At 43.5% G+C, this 18,843-nt stretch overlaps 1 protein-coding gene across 1 annotated transcript; it reads left to right on the plus strand.

Annotated features, from left to right (window-relative positions):
- Window positions 1–226: 226 nt before the first annotated feature.
- ZDHHC1 (zDHHC palmitoyltransferase 1) lies at window positions 227–17,871 on the plus strand. Its single transcript, XM_074152373.1, has 10 exons — window positions 227–445; window positions 3,179–3,354; window positions 3,952–4,053; window positions 4,879–5,003; window positions 6,002–6,160; window positions 9,561–9,673; window positions 15,307–15,392; window positions 16,022–16,115; window positions 16,706–16,814; window positions 17,150–17,871. The coding sequence occupies exons 1-10, from the start codon at window positions 227–229 to the stop codon at window positions 17,677–17,679; spliced, it is 1,713 nt and encodes a 570-aa protein (XP_074008474.1). The 3' UTR covers window positions 17,680–17,871.
- Window positions 17,872–18,843: the final 972 nt, after the last annotated feature.

The raw sequence follows: 18,843 nt of genomic DNA on the forward strand, positions 1-18,843 counted from the left end.
ATTTCATGCAGACATCAGCACTTGCTTTTAAAGTCTGTAATTCTTTCTCCCCTTTTGTTACTATCAGTCACAAATTCCCTGTGCGGAGAGAAGAGTCACCTCAGATGTGTCGTCGTTTTTGTCTCTCCAGTTTTTTGTCCACGGTGGTGCAGATCTCCAGGAATGGGATCCCTCACAATATTTTTGTATCATGTATTTTTTTGGTTTCCATTTTTGATTTCTATAGATGAATATCTGCAATAAACCTCCTAATAAGACAGCTCCAGAGAACTTGGGTGAAGCTGTTCCTGAGGTGCAGGTCCAACGCGCTCGAAGGAATGGCTGGAGCTTGCCTCTGCACATTTTCCAGATTATTGCCTGGTGGCTGTACCTCTTCTTTGCACTGGTTGGCTTTGGAATCCTGGTTCCTCTCCTGCCCCGCCACTGGCTGCCTGCTGGCTATATCGTATCCTTTGGTCAAAAGGAGAACGTGGACTGTAATAAACTATCGGTGGGATTTTTTTTAAAATAGTTGTTAGGTAGCACAGAAAGCATAGGAGAAAGCAGCTGAGCCAGAATCTTTTTCTGAAATATAAACATAATCTTGATCTTCTCCTGCCTATAAAAACCAGTTGTTTTGAGATCCTCTCTGCCCTTCCACTTTAGGTAGGTCACTAATGTTCTGCTTGTCTCCTTCATTGCTCTCTGCTAAGGTTTCTATCTTTGCCTCTGAAGCTCTTCTGCTGTCTCCTTCTGCCTATGCTCCTTTGCTCTATATTACTCTTCTCCAAGTGTGCTGCAGGCTTTGAGGGAAGTCATACTAAAAAAAGCCCCTCCTGAAAGACCTTTGCCATGATGGGCAGTCACACCTCCCTGTGCTGACTGAATGAGTCTTGAAACGCAGCTTTATATGTTTATGATTCTACGGTGCAGTTGCTTGGGAGTTGATCTTGTCCCAGGGCCCTCTCCTGTCCCCTCTAGAAAATCTGTGAGTGAAAGATGAGGTGGTGTGGTGTCAATGCTTATAAGTATCTAAAGGGTGGGTTGAAGGAGGAGGGAGCCAGACTCTTTTCAGTGGTTGCCAGTGAGAGGACGAGGGGCAACGGGCGCAAGTTGGAACATAGGAGGTTCCACTCAAATATGAGAAAAAACTTCTTCACGGTGAGGGTGACAGAGCACTGGAACAGGCTGCCCAGGGAGGTTGTGGAGTCCCCTTCTCTGGAGATTTTCAAGACCTGCCTGGATGCAGTCCTGAGTAACATGCTCTAACATGCTCTAGGCAATCCTGCTTCAGCAGGGGAGTTGAACTAGATGATCTCTAGTAGGGGGGCCTACAGGAAGGCTGGGGAGGGTCTGTTTACAAAGGCCTGCAGTGACAGGACGAGGGGAAATGGTTTTAAGTTGGAGAAGGGGAGATTTAGATTGGATATTAGGAAAAAGTTCTTTACCATGAGGGTGGTGGAACACTGGAACAGGTTGCCCAGGGAGGTGGTTGAGGCCCCTTCCCTTGAGATATTCAAGGTGAAGCTCGACGAGGCCCTGGGCAACCTGGTCTAGTTGGGGGTGTCCCTGCTGACTGTGGGGAGGTTGGACTAGATGACCTTTGGAGGTCCGTTCCGGCCTGGACCAATCTATGAATCTATGAATCTCTATGGTCCCTTCCAACTCTAAAAAATTCAGTGAAATTCAGTGAACCACAGAGGAGAGGTCTGCCGTGTGACAGAGGAAGAGGGTATCCCAAAATTTGAATTTAGTACTTACCAAGCTGGGGAAGATTCATAATTTGTGGGCGTTTGCTTTTGTCATCGCTCCAGTAACATCTTCCTGGTGGGAAAAAAAAAATTGAGTAAGTAGCTTAGTGCCACTTAGTGCTTAGTGCTTTCGTAGCAGAATCGGATAGCCAAGAAATATTAGAGAGAGACTCCTGGGAAAAGTTCTGAAGAGATGGGATATGCACTTACACCATTTCCGCTTCGGATTTACGTATGTCCATGGAGCCTTGGATATGTTTGGGATGCTTTTGCTTATCATTGTTTTAGTTACACCTGTGTGATTTAGGCTTTTCATTAGCTCACAGGGCTCTTAATTTATCTATCTTACCCAAATCCTTGGTATTATCATGGTTCAAACCTTGTGAATTTGTCTACTAAATACCTTCATAATTCAATCTAAAGTCACTCTATTCAACAGATTCATGTATCCCAAAGTTTTACTAGTGGGTAATGTCTAATGTCTCTTTTGTGTCAAAGGCAAATCCCTTCCCATTCTGCTACACTGGTCATTAGAGCTCCAGTCAGCTAGACCTCTCAAAGACCTTTTTTTCCTTACTACACCGCTCTGTTTTCCATAGACGTTAGTATGATCAACAATGTGCATATCTGGGTCTATAACAAATAAACCAGAAGGTTAATTTTTGCACACGTGCTCATTTAATTGCAGTATATTGAGAAGCAAACTCTCGAGCACAGTGGTACTCCAGGCATGCAGGGGTGCTGCTTTCTATTTGTATATTCTATACATATTTGTTATTCATTCCAAATATCAGCAATTGCTTCAGATGTCTGATCGAAACTACTGCTCTTCGTATTTGCTCTGACTTGCAAGAAGTAAAAATCCAAACGGGTAATATTTCAAGCAACAATGAGAAATCCTGGATACTGCCTGTCTGTAAATTGTGTAGAATCCTACTTTAAATCCTCTTCCTTGGGATTCTGACTAAGGAAAAGGAAAGCAAGGTGATCACTGCTAGATCCTTGATGTGACTTTTTTATTTCCTTTCTTGGAAATTTGATCTTGTGACGGGGCGTGTGCATGGCCTTAACTGACTCTTCCTTTCCAAGGAGTCTGTATGGACTAAGAAATGTGGACCTATACCTGCAGTCTGCACCTGGGGTCAGATTCTGGTAAGTAAAGGTCATTTTTAAAAACTCCCGCGCTAGGAAGGACGTTTCTGTGAGGCAGGGTAGTACATAATAAGTAGGGTTGTTCCTATAGATTTAGTTATCTTTTTTCAGAGGATATTTTTTACAGTGCAAACATCTCTGTTAATAAAGCTCAGATTAACATGCTCCAACCAGTTATATAGGGATTTCTAATTCTATGCCATCACCATATTTTTCTCATCTGTGTGGGCTTTGTGTATTAAGGGTAAAAATACATGTATTAAATCACTCATACAATCCTTAACTGTGTACTTCAGTGTCCAGGAGCGTGCTTTATCTACCATTTAGTTGTTCATCTTACTGCAGTCTCCATTGATCCTGCGGATGCAAATGTGAGAGAAAAAAAATATCTAGGGCCTCTGGCCACCTTCAATCGTAATCAGCACCCACATGTCATTGAAAACCATCATTGCAATGTCTGTGATGTAGATGTGTAAGTATTTTCTCCTTTTCTTCTACTACTCTGTCTTTTTCACCATTACGCTTCACCGTTAGTCTTGAATGTTAGACTGTAAGATGGAAATTGAGCCCCTGAAGCTTTATAGCACAAGTTAAACTTCATCCTGTGGCAGGGTTCAGGTGCCCACTGTCAGATGGTTCTGTGTTTTATTTACTTGCTCACATGTTGCGTGGAGAGGACTGTTGTGTTCCGTGTTATCCGGATGTCAGTGTTTGACCTAACAACGTGTAGCGTGTGCTTGTATCTGGCTGGATGCTAATGCGGTAGCAGGAAAGGCTTGGAGGGCAGGCATTAAGATCAAGCTTTGTAGAATTGCTGAAGGGTTTCAAATAAGAAATCAGTGATCTCCAAATTAGAAATCACGCAGTGCTTTGAAAAGGCAAATTTTGCAGTGTTTGGGATGTGGTCCAACCATGGCCGATACGTTTGGGCATTGACGTATCGCTGATGTAGAAAGCTTTCTCACTATTACTGGGATCTCTGCTGCTCTCTCTCCCACTGTATTTGTGCCACTGGAAAGTCAGGGCAATGAGCTGGTGCTGCCATGCTAACGCCACCTTTCTTTGGCAGGAGTGCCACGTCAAAGCACTGTGGAACTTGCAACAAGTGTGTGTGTGGCTTTGATCACCACTGCAAATGGCTCAACAACTGCGTGGGAGAGAGGAATTACTGGTAAGAGCCTGGCTTTGTGACAGGAACACAAGCCTGCAGCAATAATGTTGGCCGCCCTTCTCTTCCTGAGGTTCTCCTGCATCTCAGTCCAGGCTGTACTCCGTCCCACAGAACCACTTTTCTCTCAGGTCCCAGCTGAATAAAATCAGTCATGAGAAAACTAGATGGCAAAAGCAAGCGTTATTATGACACTCAAATAACCAGGGATAAAACTCCAATACTTAGAATTTTGAAGCTGAACATCTATGAGTAAAAACAGAGAACATAATCTTATTATTTGGTATTAGGAAAAGCTTATGGGATATTAATTGGGTGTCCTTAACGCTTCTGAGCACTGGAGTGGGAATAGAACCACGATTGTGCTGCTCCTGACTGAAACAACCTGCATCCAGATCGCATGCTTCCCTGTGAGATTTGCCAGTTGGCAGGAGTTACAGCAGCATGTAGGCACCTCTGATCTCTGCCAGGTTTAAGCTAAAGAATAAGAAGGCGATCACTGATTATTCCTTCTTGGTTTCCTGCACTAAAACCACATGGAAAGCAGAGAGTTGTTACTGCAGGGTGCCACGTTACACTGCCTTAGGTTTTTGTGCAGGGAGCTCTTTGTCTGTCCTACAAAACTTGACTGTTTTGTAACCATGGTTGCTCTATAGGGTCACAGTTCGTCCCTCAGGGTAACAAATCAGAAGACTGTTAACCAGTATCTATCATAAGCATAAGCAATTTGGGAGGGCTGTCTATATCTCCCTCTTCATTAGAGGTTGGGGGTTTGAATTGTATGTGTGATGTTGTTGAAGCCACTCAGACTTCCTACCTTCTCGGCAGGCTCTTTGTGAATAGCGTGCTGTCTGCCATCCTGGGCCTCGGCCTTCTGCTCCTTGTCGCTTGCTACGTCTTCGTGCAGTTCTTCGTGGACCCCGTGATGCTTCGCTCCGACCCGCACTTTGATGGTACCAGCAGTGCTTCAGCTGAGCCTCCTGTGAATCAGCCAAACATGTCTTGATATGGGATTGGATTCTGTGGGCCTTCCCGCTGAGGAGGAACGCCCACCCCTTTACTCTTTCAGTTTTATATTTCTGCAAGAGTCTCTCTGCTCAGCTGGATGGAATGTCTTTCCACCCAGAGCTAACTGCTCTTCCTAAAGGCCTTGCAGACACAAGATTCCTTAGGCTTTGTTATGGTTTGAGAAACCCGTAATGATTTATTGTTGTTTAGACAATTATTCTATCACCCGATGAGCCCTCCCCACCCGGGAAAGGAAATCGGGGAAAACAAGGAAACATGAGGGTTGAAATACAAATAGATTTAATAGGATAAGGCTAAATAATTAACATGAATAATACTAAAGAACCACTATTGATCCTGATACTAGTATAAAATATACAAGAATTGTACTCAGCCAATTATATCAGCAGGAAGCCGTGCACTCCCCGCAGGGACAGCCAGTGCGGGACACTGCGAGCGCTGCGGCTTCAGGAGGAAGGGAAGGGCTCAGAGCTCCAGCACTGGGGCAAGAAGTTCTGAGGATGGCAGCCATCAAGGGGGAGAGAGAGAGAGAGAGAGAAGCTCCTCAGCAAGCTTTGTAATTTCTATTGAATGTGACGTTGATGGTATGAAATAACCCTGTTGGCAGCTTGGGTCATGTGCCCGCATCTCACTCCTCCTTGTGCCCACACCTGGTGAGCTCAAAATCACTGAGATCTTGAATTCCACATATCATAGCTGGCTATAAATTAAATATTTTCACAAATTCAGATACTGAAGTCTTCTAAAAGTGCAGTTTTTCCAAGCATTAGAAGAGAAATTAGTCCTTTGTTGCTCAAACCAGGATAGGCCTCCAATGGGTCTGCAGCTACTTTTGAGTAACAATATTTCCAACTGTAAGGTTTAGTTTGAGATATTTAATACCCAAACAATTCATTTACCTCCAACTGTTTTTGTTTTCTAGCTCTGAAGAACCACACGCACCGCTGGTTTGTGTTTCTTCCTGCAGCTCCTGTTGAGACTCGGGCGTCTGCCATTTTGATCATGGCTGGGATTTTTATTCTTCTGGGCCTACTGACCGTGATCCTGCTGGGCCACCTCTTGATTTTTCACATCTATCTCAGTAAGTATCATGTTCCTGTCCTCTGCATCCCAGTTTCCTCTCTGCCTAGCTTCTTCTACACATTCTGCAGTCGCTGTGTGTTCACCCGTTTCACAACTACACACGTTGTACAAAATTGCCATTGAAAAGGTAGAAAATCTGGGTTTAACGTTACACTGCTAATTTTCCTCCAGTACCAGGTAGGCTTATCAGTGCATGTGCGATATGGGACTTGCATTGGGCTTGTGCATTCCTGTGTCTAAGCTGTGTTATCTCGGAAGTGGAAGCATGTGGGAGAGCAGCAGAGAGGCCAGGTTAATTACCTGCTTAATTCTAGCTCAGTGCCAGTGATGGTAGATTCTGAGTGGCTCCACATATGGGTTTTTGTGAGTCTTTTCGCTGTCCTCCCCAGAATTTCGGTCATGCAAGAGAGCCTGTTTCTCCATTACCCCAGAGAAATGTGGATGGTATTGATCTAGATTTCTAATAGAGGCCTGATGTCCAGGTCCCTTTATGGAAGTTGTACTGTATCAGCACTGAACGACCGGTGGAATTCAGAGTAGGGGTTTTCAGAAAGGTTCCTCATTAGATCTCCTACTTGTTGCTCTGTCAACAAGTTTATGTACAGATGGGCATCAAAACCCTTTATTCAGCCATCATCTACAATGAAGCCAATGCTGTTTGGCTGCCTGACATAACTCACGATGAGAAAAGATCTTACACTTACAGTAGTTGGTGGTGCCAAACCCAGGGAAGAAGGGATGCGGTCGAAGAGAAATGAGGACAGAAGTTACAGAGGATCATTGGATGGATTTTTAGGGAGTCAGTTAACAGCGATGCAGACGCCAACACAAACTAGGTTAGCACAAACCAGTGCAGTTCCAGGAGCAAAACAGTTACGCTGCTGAAGCATAGCATTTGATGGGTGTGTGTTCCTCAGCTGGCATTAGTGAGATCATTTACTGTCCTTTTGCTTTTACAGCCTCTTTGAGCATAACTTAAATTTGGTCACGCTGCAGTTTTGCTTTCTTGGTGGAACTGAAAGTTGACTTTGCTGGGTTGATGGTGGTGCCTGGAGGTATCAAAGGTTGATCTAGGGGTGTAGAAAGACTAAAAGCATAACAAAGCTGGAGCCACTCCAGTAAGATTTCCTTTGGATGAAAAAGAAAGGATTATTTGATTTAGTGCTGAGCAGTATTTATCCTGTCTTTGTGTACAGCTTCCACAAGAGGGTGCTCCCTCCTTGAGATAAAGACAAGAACAGAAAAGCATGTATTACACGAGTTCTACTCTGGGTTTGGGTTTTTCTTGTTGCTGTTGTCTTGGGGTGATTTTTTTCCTCTTTCAGAATAAATTATGAGCCAAATTAACTTTTTTTTTTTTCTGACCCAATTTTATATCTTTATGACTTACATGGAAACAATTTAATTATTGCTAATTTTTGTTAACGTTTGATGACATTAAAATCTGCTGCCCTATTGAAACTGGTTCCAGCTGTACAGAAGTGCAGTGTGCAAGTCCTTGTTTAAAAGGAGCGATGTTACCACATTGAAGCCTACATTGTGCATTACATATGAGTATGTATTACCCTTACAACTGGGATTCAGGGAGATAAGGCAAAGCATGTCTGGTTTAAGTTCCTCTTATTTCACACATGTAATTGTCAATAGTCTCATCTGAATGCTTTAAGGTAGACAGTGTTGGAATGAACTGTCTAACCTCTTTTGGGACTAGAAATACAATTGACCAATTAAAACATAGTTACCGTTCATGAGTATTTCTTCATAAACCTTTTTTTTAAAAAAAAAAAATAATTAAATCACAGAAAGAAAACAGCACCCCCGTGAGTGGTATTGCCTTTAAGTTTCACGTAAATAAAAACTGGCTTAAGTCAGGTATGGCTATGAACATTTTAGAATCTAGTTTTGTTACAAGCACGGTGAAACTTTCAGAATTACTGTCCTGATTTTAATTACTCACTGCTGTCACTCAAAAGGAAGGAAGTATTCTCAAAATAGTAGGTCCATGTGATCAAAATTACCGGTCTTGATTGAGCCTCAGTTCTAGAGGCATTCAGTGAAGAGTGGCACTTCAGAAGCTTGGAGGGAGGATTCATTTTTTCCCTTCAATACTCAGAGGCCAATAGTAGAGCATAATAAAAAGAAAAAAATGAACAGGAAATATAGGAAAGGAATATAGAAAAGAATAAGGGGCTCTTGACAAGCTATGTGTTTCACAGTATGTGCTGCAATGTTACCTGGATAGACAAATGCTAAATTAAATAGCTCTATTAAAATATTTGAAAAGTTGCACCGTTAAGTATTCAGAAACCAATGAACTCTAAACTACAAATGTTTTATAGCCCTTTGCTTATGAAGCAATATTCTGTGTCTCAAATAAAGCATACGGTACACTTCTGGGTGCATTTGCCAGCACCCTCCGCTGTCCCTGTTAAGTGCTCATCACTTGGCTGCAGACTCGCTTCATTTTTATGCTCCATCTTCCTGGCCAAATGGATCTTGAATTCTTATTTCTTCATAAGTTCATTGGTGTAACAGGAGGGGTACCCTCTCCTCTGCTTATGGCATGGTTTTGAGAGGTAAGATATTACCGATACGAATGTCTTCAGGCAGAGGAAGGGTTTTATTCTGGATGTCCCACATCCTCAGCATCTGCTTTAGCTACTATGCTTCTGTAGAAAGGAAGGATGACTACCAGCCTGTGCACTGAAAACCTTCAGTGTCCATTTCTGGGTTTTGTGCACTAAAAATACTTACCATACAGGGTCATTATGGGAGGAATGTCTGACTTTTGGATCCCTGTGATGTTTTGGGTCTCATGAAGAAACCAAGGTGCTCGGAAATGTCACATGCGTTTGGTCACTCATGGAAGCGGATGTGTTTGTGGGAGTCCTTAAGAGTGCATAAACACGGGCACATAGAAATTCTGATCATGTCTATTTGGCACCAGACAGGTTGAGCATTTAATGCTTGGTTATTAAGTTCTGGATATTAAGTGTCTCAATCTCCTCTATGGGATGCAATAACATGCTGAATTTCTTTTCTCCATTTAGCATCCCATACATTCTGAGTACTCACTGAGCTTTCTGTATGATGCAGATCTTACCCTTATTGGGTATGAATAATGGATTCATTATTCATTATTCCACTCTACAATGAGCTGACCAAATTACTACAGTATAGAAGGCTGTACCATGTACACTTAGAACAGTGGGACTATGAGAAAGTGTGATGATGACAATAAAGGATATAATAAGATATACAGTGTAAAGGTACTTTTGGCTTAGCGTGTCAGTCTTTTCATGTTTATAGTTACTATTTGATTGTATAGTTATTTAGACCGTTTGTGTAATCAGGGAGTGGCATTTTCTGCACTGACAGCTCTCTCTTTTTCCTCCCAGTGTGGAACAAATTAACTACGTATGAGTACATCCTGCAGCAGCGTCCCCAGCATGAGGCGAAAGAGGTAGACAAGCAACAGGAGTCTTGTCCCTCCCAGGAGAGACCCAGTCAGGTACTCGTTGTATTTTCAGTCCGGTTCTCAAAATCACCCTGGCTTGTCCGTAGTGCAAAGTTTGCTTCATTTTTGCTAGCTCCAAATTTTAGAAGCAGTTGCTAGAGATGAGACTTTAGAGGTATTTTGGTGGAGTTGAGAGTGTAAGGTCTGTAATTCGATGAACACTTGAGGCATAAGCAAGAACTGCTTTCAAAGGAATCGATCCCACCCACTTTCTTCCTCCACCACTTGTTTTGGGCCCTGCACTATCTATTCTTTTCTGCCAGCGCAGCTGTTCATTACAGTCATGCAGTGAACAGGGTGGGGGAACTCATCTGGGTAAGAATAAACTTTATTTTTAAAAAAAATAGTTGAGCTCGTGTTTAGCTGGCCCAGCTCCCTCCCATTCGGTTCACCAAGCAGTCACATAAATGCCTGTGTCAGCACAAAAGAGGGTGATGAAGAGGATGGGACCCTCTGTTTGGGTGGCAGTGCACATCTTGCTGGCTTCTGTGAGGGGTATCGCAGGTCATCATGATGAGACAGGTTCTGAGGCTGGAGAAACTGGTGCTAATCATCAAGCAGCTAATAATACCCATAGTTTAATCATCTTGAAAAGGAAAAGGATACCAATCATGTTCAGAAATGATCTAGATATCCACGTTTCTTTGAATTGAGTCTACATAGGGTCCTTTTGATGACTGTGATGTTGATCTGTATCTCTGTAAAAAGATTTCTACAAATATTTTAATGCTCTTATACTCTGCAGTGGTGTATATATTCTGCTATGAACTCAGAGGTTCAGTGTAATTTATTTTTTTGCAAGGCAGCTCTATCCCTGGAATTACTCAAAATTTGACTGGAGAAATTCTGTACTGGCCTTAGCAGTGAGGTTGGACTAGAAACTTCCAGAAGTTCCTCCTAGTCTAAATTATCCTGCAATTCTGCCATCCTGTGTAACTTTTAGTTTTATGCAAATAAGTTACCTACTGTACAACCAGTTTTATATTTCATAAGAAATTAATTAAATCCAAGCTTCATCTAAGTATTCTGTGTAGAGACACTGGGATCTCTCTGGACTCATTTATAGTTTTTCCCTATCAAAGCAAAGGGGAAAGTGAGCTAATTCCCTTTTGTATAATATGGTGACCCCAGCTTTTCATATTTTTTTTTTTTTTACTGTCCTGGAAAAGTAGAACTTTTAGTTTAAACACAGGTTTCCATAACAACAAAAATATTTGGCACTTTGTCTCATAGAGCTTTGCTTACTATGAAAATTAAAACAATAACAAAGCACTAGCTCTGATCATTTCCTAGTTACTGAATTTTAGTTCATACTGAAAATATATCTGAACAGGGGGGGACTCTGTATGTGTGCACATTTGGGATGTAGCCATTCAATTATGTTCTCCTGCCTGCGCTGGGGCTTATCTAGATAAGTGTGAATACGGTTATTAATTTGAAGCAGCAAGCCTAGAAGAAGCAGGGTGAAAAGGAGTTCTGTGTTTCAGGACTGCAGTTAGTACCTTGGGGAACAAGAAAGACTGGATGATGCCCAGTAACATTGTTCAGAAAAATGTTAACCCACCAGATTTTCCTTGTTTCTTACATAGCAACCAGAGATAAACACAAACAAATAGATTGGAGTAGGAGCACACCAAGTGACTGGCCTTTTGTAAGCTGTTGACTACAGCCCTTCTTTAGCTTGAACACAGAAATCCTTTGTAATCGATCCAAGACGTTGCAAGCATAAAATGGAAATCATCCTCTTCCCACTTTTGTCTTAACTGTTCATTCATTTTAGAAGAAACATGCATTTCCCCTTTAATCGTTGGGTTTGAACCTTATTGAAGCTCGGGTATTGATTTTGGCTTCAGTTTTCCATGTTTGTCTGTAGTTAAGTCTTCAGCTATGTTCAGGTTAAAGGATCCTTGTTCAGGTTAAAGGATCCTTGTTCAGGTTAAAGGATTTTTATGTGCTTGTAGAATCCTTCTCAGAACACGCACAAAGTAAAAGCCCTAATTTTGCACACTTAAGTGGTTCAAATGTCACAAAAAGTGCAACACAGTTGGACATATGCAGCCTTTACCTCTATTACTATACCCAACACAGGATGTGCAAGTAACAGTTTTTTCTGTAGGCAGCTGCCTAGCAGTCCAAAGAAATATAAACTTAACCAAGTGCATAATTGCATTCATACCAGGGAGCTGGCTTTCATAGCGAGGCCAGCTGGGATGTGATATTTTTCTCATTCCTAAAGCTTTGAACTTGCTTTGGACACTGATTCAGGTTGGTGAGCTTTGATTTTAAAAAATAAACACAGATTTTACTCAGCTTCCCTCACATTTTCAGTACTGTTTCTCTCTGCCTGGTTAAGATGAACCCAGTCTTCACGCTCAGGCTCAATACTTGTAACAGACCCACTTTTCCTGGGACAAGACCCATTTTTTCCTGTTCGGTTCTGCCTCCCCTCCAGCCAGACAGCATTTCAGGGCGCTGAAGAGGATGGTAAGAGCAGCTGCAGCGGACAAGAGAGCTGAATTCATCCTGAAGCAGCAACTTGGGGTGGACGCAGCTGATATTCAGCCTCTCGAGGAGGTCTGAGCATGGCCAGCGTCTGTAAGGTAGCAATGAACTTGGGCAGTCTGTCCATTTAGTGGTCTTTTTTCAGCAAGAGTAAAAGCTGAATCCTAACAATCCAAGTGGAAAGGGTAGATCTGTCTTGCTGTCACGGTTGGAGGATGCTGGCTGTTACCCTAATGACTGTGGGAGCGGAGGGAGGCTGGGACTCTCTCCTCTGTGGTTGTAGGAGAGAGAACGTTGTATTTTCTACTGATCATCTTCAATTTGCTTCTGCTAGTCAGCTCTAATGGTTTTCTTTCTTTTTTTGTGGCTGCTTTGGTTATACATAATTTATAGAAGGCTGAAATGAACAAAATGGATTTTAAAAAGCTCTCTCGTTCCCTGTTTGGAAAGAGTTCTATGTGATATTCTCAAGATGCTTCCTTTATTAATCTCCTTTGAAATGCCAGTCCCGCGGTCCTGTTTCTGTGCTGTGGACAGTGAACGCTGATGGTTTGCAGTTACTGTGTGCAGTCCTACGAGGATGTTTCCTGCTGCAGTGCATTTCAACCACGGCGAGCTTTCCTCTGCAAACACCTGCATCTCCCTGCCCCTGCCTTTACAGGGACACGAGATTCTGTCTGGTCTCCTTCGTTTGTGACTCAGGTGCATGAGGCTTGAATGTCAACATTAAGAATTTGGTCCCCAAGGAGATTCAAGGAAACATTTATATACACTTGGTGCTCGGTCGATGATGAGCAGTGATCTGACTTGAGTTACAAATTCTATCTGAAACAGATGTGCTCAATTTCTGCAGATTATTAATCCTGCATTTGACTAAACTCTGCCTATAATAGCTCCAAGTAGTATAATTCTCAAATCAGAAAGTTGTAATGTTTGGGGTTGCTAAACCAATTCCCTTCAAAATTGGTGTTACCACCTATAAAACGGCTGCAAATTCTTCTCCACCTTTTTTTTTTTTTTTTTTTTTTCCTTTACAAGACCAATTAAACTAAGAGCCTGTTACAAAAGGCAACAAGCCTGAAGTCTTTCCAGTTTGGCAACTCTCTTATCTAACAATTACACAAGTGCTGAGGCTCTAGACATTGATGGCAAGATGTTCAAAAGCAACTTGTAATTTGGGAAGTATCTCTTCTGACGTGTAAAGGAGGCTGGCCAGAGTCGATCGGACCAGTGTGCTAGCTCTGACGCTGGCCAGTTGTGGATGCTGAGAGAGAGCACAGGGAGCTGTAGTCCCCAGTACCCTCTCCCAGCACTCGACAATACGTGTTACGGGCTTCTGGAGCTTCAAATGGCTTTGTATTTGCTGGTTTCTCACACAAACTATTCTTCTTTCTTCTTGAATCCATGTAACACTCAGCACCTTTAGCATCCTATGGCAGTCAGTGCTACAGCTTATTTCCATGATGTGCCAAAAATGCAGCCTTTCTTCTTCAAAAGAAACCACTACTAAATTTTTTTGATTTGTTGCTCCCTAAATGTTGCATTAGAGAGGTGCCCCATTTGCTTTCTCCACTCATATCTGCCCTGAATATTTCCTCTCCTGACTGAAGAGCCCTGGCCCATTGGCTGTTCCTTGTACAAGAAACTGCCTTTCACTGGTCCTGTCACTCTTCTCCGTACCTTCTTCCAGGTCTTCTGCAGGGGAAGATGCTGGAACACTATAGAGAATCCAGTGTCCAGGCTGTCGATGAATGTATTCAGTAACATGAAACTATTTTCTCTTTTTTCTTTTTCATTTCTGGCAGCTGAAACAATTTCTTGGCTGCCACTGAGTGTGCAGCTCCATGAATTCTGGCTCAGAGACCACTGCTTTGTATGTAAAGTTGACACTACTTTTCCCATGAGCATCACTTCACATTTTTACATCTAGCAATTTTGATTTTCATGTGCCATTTTATCAACCCATAATCCAATATTACAAGAATCTTCTGCAACTCGTTGCGGTTGGCGTTCATTTTTATGGCCTGACATAAGGGAGTATCATCCCCAGACTTCGTCTCACTCTTCTACTCTTTTGTCGGTTGTTTATGAATTTGGTGAAGTGCAGAGGCCCTGGGTCTCCCAGGAACCCGTTTGTGGGATGTCCAACTTTGACTTCATTTTCTCAAGTTTGCAGGTCAGGCTGTTCAGAAAAATGGGTCTTCATGAGTCTGCTTAAGCTTTTTTTTGATTTTTAAAATCCCTCTGTCTTTACCACCTAAAAGTTGCCTTAAAATATATGTGTGTCTTTATAGTCACTGCACACTAAAATGTTTAAGAGGAAGTGGTCTTGCTAATCATTCAAGTTTAAGAACAGCTGAAAAGTCACTTCAAGGTTCTCCTGAGCACAGTTCATCCTTTAGGACAACGGGGCTTCACACCCTCCCTCACTTGGTAACTCTGAGCATCTCAACTGGGTCTTTTGGAGGGAGAACTGGGAGCCCTTTTCTGCAATGCAGATGCATGGATTATTAGTTGGGTTTTCTTATATGGTTATGAAAATGTGCTATTTTAAAGTTCAGGATGGCATTACTTTGAATTCATCTATTCCTGAGGCAAATGAGCAATATATCACATTCTTTTTAAAAACCAACAGTTATTAGCCATACAGGCTTTGCACAAGAAGCAGAAAATACTTTATGTTTTTCCTGTGTGTTGCATGCTTTCATTTTCATCACCCCCATTTTGAATTTAAAAGAAGTTTTTTACATTCGCTGCTTAACTCCTATGATTGAGTTGTGTAACTAATGGAGGCTTTAAGTGATATTTTGAACCTGGTCCCAAGAAATGATTAAGCTGGTCTCCGTAAGCATGCTCTGATTTGATTTTGAGTCACATGAAATACTGGCTGGACTAATCGAATGAATCAGGGACTTCTAATTGTCTCAATCTTGGCTTTCCATCTCCTTAAGCAGCAGACTCCTGCTGAGTTTTGTCAGGGCTAGCTGTAAGAACAGAAAATGTTTGGCTTGTGGCTGAGGAAGGAGGAAGAAGACATCTCCATAGTGAAAATCCCTCTTCTCCATTCTGTGTCCTTATTGATCTGAAAATGTTGATTCTTTTTTATTATTATTACTGTTTTTCAGGAGGCAGACTTACTTTCAGGTAACCCTGGCTATACAGACCCTGCTATTCAAGTAGAGGAATTCTCAACAGTAGCTTCAGAAAAAAGGTGAGTAAAGCTGTAGATAGGAGTCCCTCAGCAGCGTGTACGGTGACTGGGTGATTGTCACCAAAGTCACTGGTGGACCCTAAGACAAAAAGTACTTGGGAGAATAGGGAGGGCCAATGTTTTGACCAAGGCATGGTGAAATCTTTGAGTTTCAGGAGGGCAAATACCTGCAGGAGTACTTCCATCACCTCTCCGGGGAAGATATCTTTCCTAGAATACTCTCTTTAGGCTCTTCTATATTAAAATTACTTTAAAGCTGCCTGATTTGTCCTGTAATTCCTGTATTGAGTTCATTGTAGTTATAAGATCTCAGGTTGTCACGAGATGAATCACAACAGCAAAATTGATAACGCAGGGAAGCACTCATGGGAGAACATCATCCTTGTCTCATAATTAGTCCCTGCCTATTAACTCATGCCCTGGGGAAGGGAGAGGAAATCCTTGATATTTTGCACAGTTGGGCAGGAAAAGTTGCCCTGTGGTTTTGCTGGGAATGCTGTGCCAGGCGAGGGATGTTCCAGTCAGCCTGATGTGTATGTGTACTGGACCAGTATGTGCAAGCAAAGGGGGCATCAGAGTTAAGTCATGTCTAAGGGAAGCATCTTGTGTATTTGCCATGTGTTTTTTAGCTTGTCAAAGCTCTATGTCCACAATGATGAAGCTCACCCCGAGCAGAGCTCCTCTCCTGACCGCGCATCTCTTCACTTTGCAGTCCCTTCTCAGGTAAGCGGGAGAAACGCTAGATCCCATCACCTCTGCTGCTTCACCGAGTTGTGTGGGTGCACGCTCACTCCAGTGCAGACTGGTTACCTCTGCCCTCTTGATATTCAAGTACCTACGTCAAGATGCTCTCCCTCCTTCCTCAAGTGGCAGGCGGTCGTGCTCTCCCCCTTTCCTCCAAGCTTATTAGTCAAAGTCTTGTCATCAGAAAAATGCCTTTTCAACTGTACTTGTATTTTGGAGAAGAGCTGTCTTTCCCTTGGGATGTCCTGTGCTATATGACTTTTGGTCCCCTCTTCTCGTTTCACTATCAATCTCTTATACATCATCCTCCAGAGACAACAGCTTAAAGGTACCTACACACAGAGAATTGCTGTATGCAGATAATATTGTGTTCATTAAATACCTGTTCACTATCATTGCTTTATAGTAAGTCAGTCTTAAACTATAAAATATTCTTGGTCTTTTGTCATACTTAATGTTCATGATTAAAAATATGAGGAATTAAAAAGCGGTAGGAATTTAAAAAAATTAGTGTCTCATTACTTTGACTTCTTTTCTCTTCCCTTCTCTTGGACCTCTTGCTTTCACAGCAACAGAAAAACAGAAGAAAGAAGACACATAAAGCTTCTTCCTCATCAATAGACGGCAGAACTAAAACACACGCCAGACCTTGGCCCTCTTTCCCAGATCCCCAGTCAGGTGAGAGTGCACCAGTCAGCTTCTCTTCTTCTGCACTGGATTTCTCGTTGCTAGCACACAGAAATGAAGTGAGTCATGACAGCCCACCGCTGGCAGAAAGTTACTTGCCTAAGAAGGGAAAATGAGTGCTTCTGATTGCTTGGAGATACTCTAAAATGATCAGACTTGTGTAGAATCCTGTACATTTTCATATCTAATTTTGCATAAATGTATGTATGATTTTCTTTAACACCAGTGCATCAGCCATATCAGAGTTCCTGGGCTTGTTGACATCTTCGTGGAGCTCGCTCTCTCTCTCCTCTTAAGCTTTCTTCTCCCTTTCTTTCCATCTCTAGAGCTCCCAGCCACGGCTGTTGCCACCTCATCTTCCCACAGCCATCGCCTCTTAGTGCCAGCTTTTCCTCTGAGAGCTGCTATGCTCCCGAGCAGCACAGGCCTCGTCCAGGCAGCGGGACCCCCAGCTGATTATCACTCAGAGTCTGCTGAGTCCATGGATGAGATTCCTGTGGCTCAGACTCGCCTTGGGAGCACAGCCCTTCACAGGCCTCCTAAGAATAACTCCAGCAACTCTCAACACTTGCCTGCAGGCAATCCCAGAGGTGACAGGAAGAAGAATCTGTATTCTGGGCACAAGGTAAAAAGGAAAAGCTGCCAGCAAGACAGACACGTGGAACGAGACCTGGAACTTTTTTCGAAGATTCCTGCTGTGTTTGTAAGTAAGAGCAGCGGAGAACCTCATGTCTCCCAGCCCCAGCCCAGTGAGAACACATCCGAACCACACCACAGAAAATGCACCAGCAAGCAGCACGTGGGCAGACGTGATCCGTGCTTTGGGGACATAAGGACAAACACCACAGTGGCCTAGTTACCCGCTTTCCAAAGCCATAGCCTTTGGGGACAAGGCAAGAGGTTCTCCTTCTATTTGTATGTTGCTGTTGAAAGATCTTCACTCCAGTGACTCGTCTTTTTCCCTGGAGGTAGCAGCGTCCGTTTACCTGATGCTGTCCATCTTCCAGCAGAAGGAGCTGAGAGGCAGTAAAACCCCCGCTGCATCATCATTTCTGGCTGCTGCCTCTTCCTAAGCCAAGATTGCTTACCTTGACAAGGGGGAAAAGTCTCCCCTGATAGGGATGTGCCCAGGGCTGCGACTGGTTAAGTACCGTTAGCGCTCTGTAGAGTGCTGAGAGACTCAGCCCTGCACTCTGTGCTTGCCATCCGACTGCAGTGAGACGTTTCTCATGCCCAACCAAAGGCAAGAGGCAATCAGGTGGCCAACCCTGAGGTAGGCATGTTGCTAGAGAGAACTCGAGTGCTTTCCCCCTCCTGGCCATACCCTCCGCATGCTAGTACTGCAGTAACTCTCTGGGAGGAACAAGGCTGCATCTTTGATGTTCCCTGCACCCTGAAAACTAAATTTCCCATCTGCCTACACCCTGTCAGCCTGTGGATCATGCGCAGGGGCTTCAGCAGGTGCTCAGGGAGTAGCTTCAGGATTGCCCTGTCCCTATAACTGCCTTCCACCGTGCGCCCTCAAGCCGAGTCCACCAGCACATACTCTGTAAGGCAGTGTAGTTTGACCTGCTCCACCTTCTCAGCAGCATGGGGTGTCCCACAGCTCAGCTTTTCCATCAGAAACTCCCATCAGAGACACAGCAGGTCCTGAAACCTTTCCATTTCACGGGCTGTCACATCCACATGAGTCCACAGCCAGGCCTTGAGTCTCTGTATTGCAGAAAAATCCCGCAGCAGATACCGGGGCATGTCACCAGCACCTTGAGTCACGGCACCCTGTGCTGGTGCTGAGAAGCAGAGTGTGGTCTGGGCTGCCAAGCTACAGTGCCTCGGCTTTCCCTGCCCCCTTGGCATCTCTATGAGCCTTGCCACCAGTGTGGATGTGCCTGACACAATTTGTCACCTGCACGGCCCCTGTCACCCCAGCACGGCTGGCGCCTCGAGCAGCTGGCTTGGCCAGTTGCACCGTTTCTGGACAGGCCCAGTAGAGAAGAGGAAGGCTAGGAAGTCTTTATCA

Source organism: Numenius arquata, chromosome 8, assembly GCF_964106895.1.
Source record: "Numenius arquata chromosome 8, bNumArq3.hap1.1, whole genome shotgun sequence".
NCBI lineage: Eukaryota > Metazoa > Chordata > Aves > Charadriiformes > Scolopacidae > Numenius > Numenius arquata.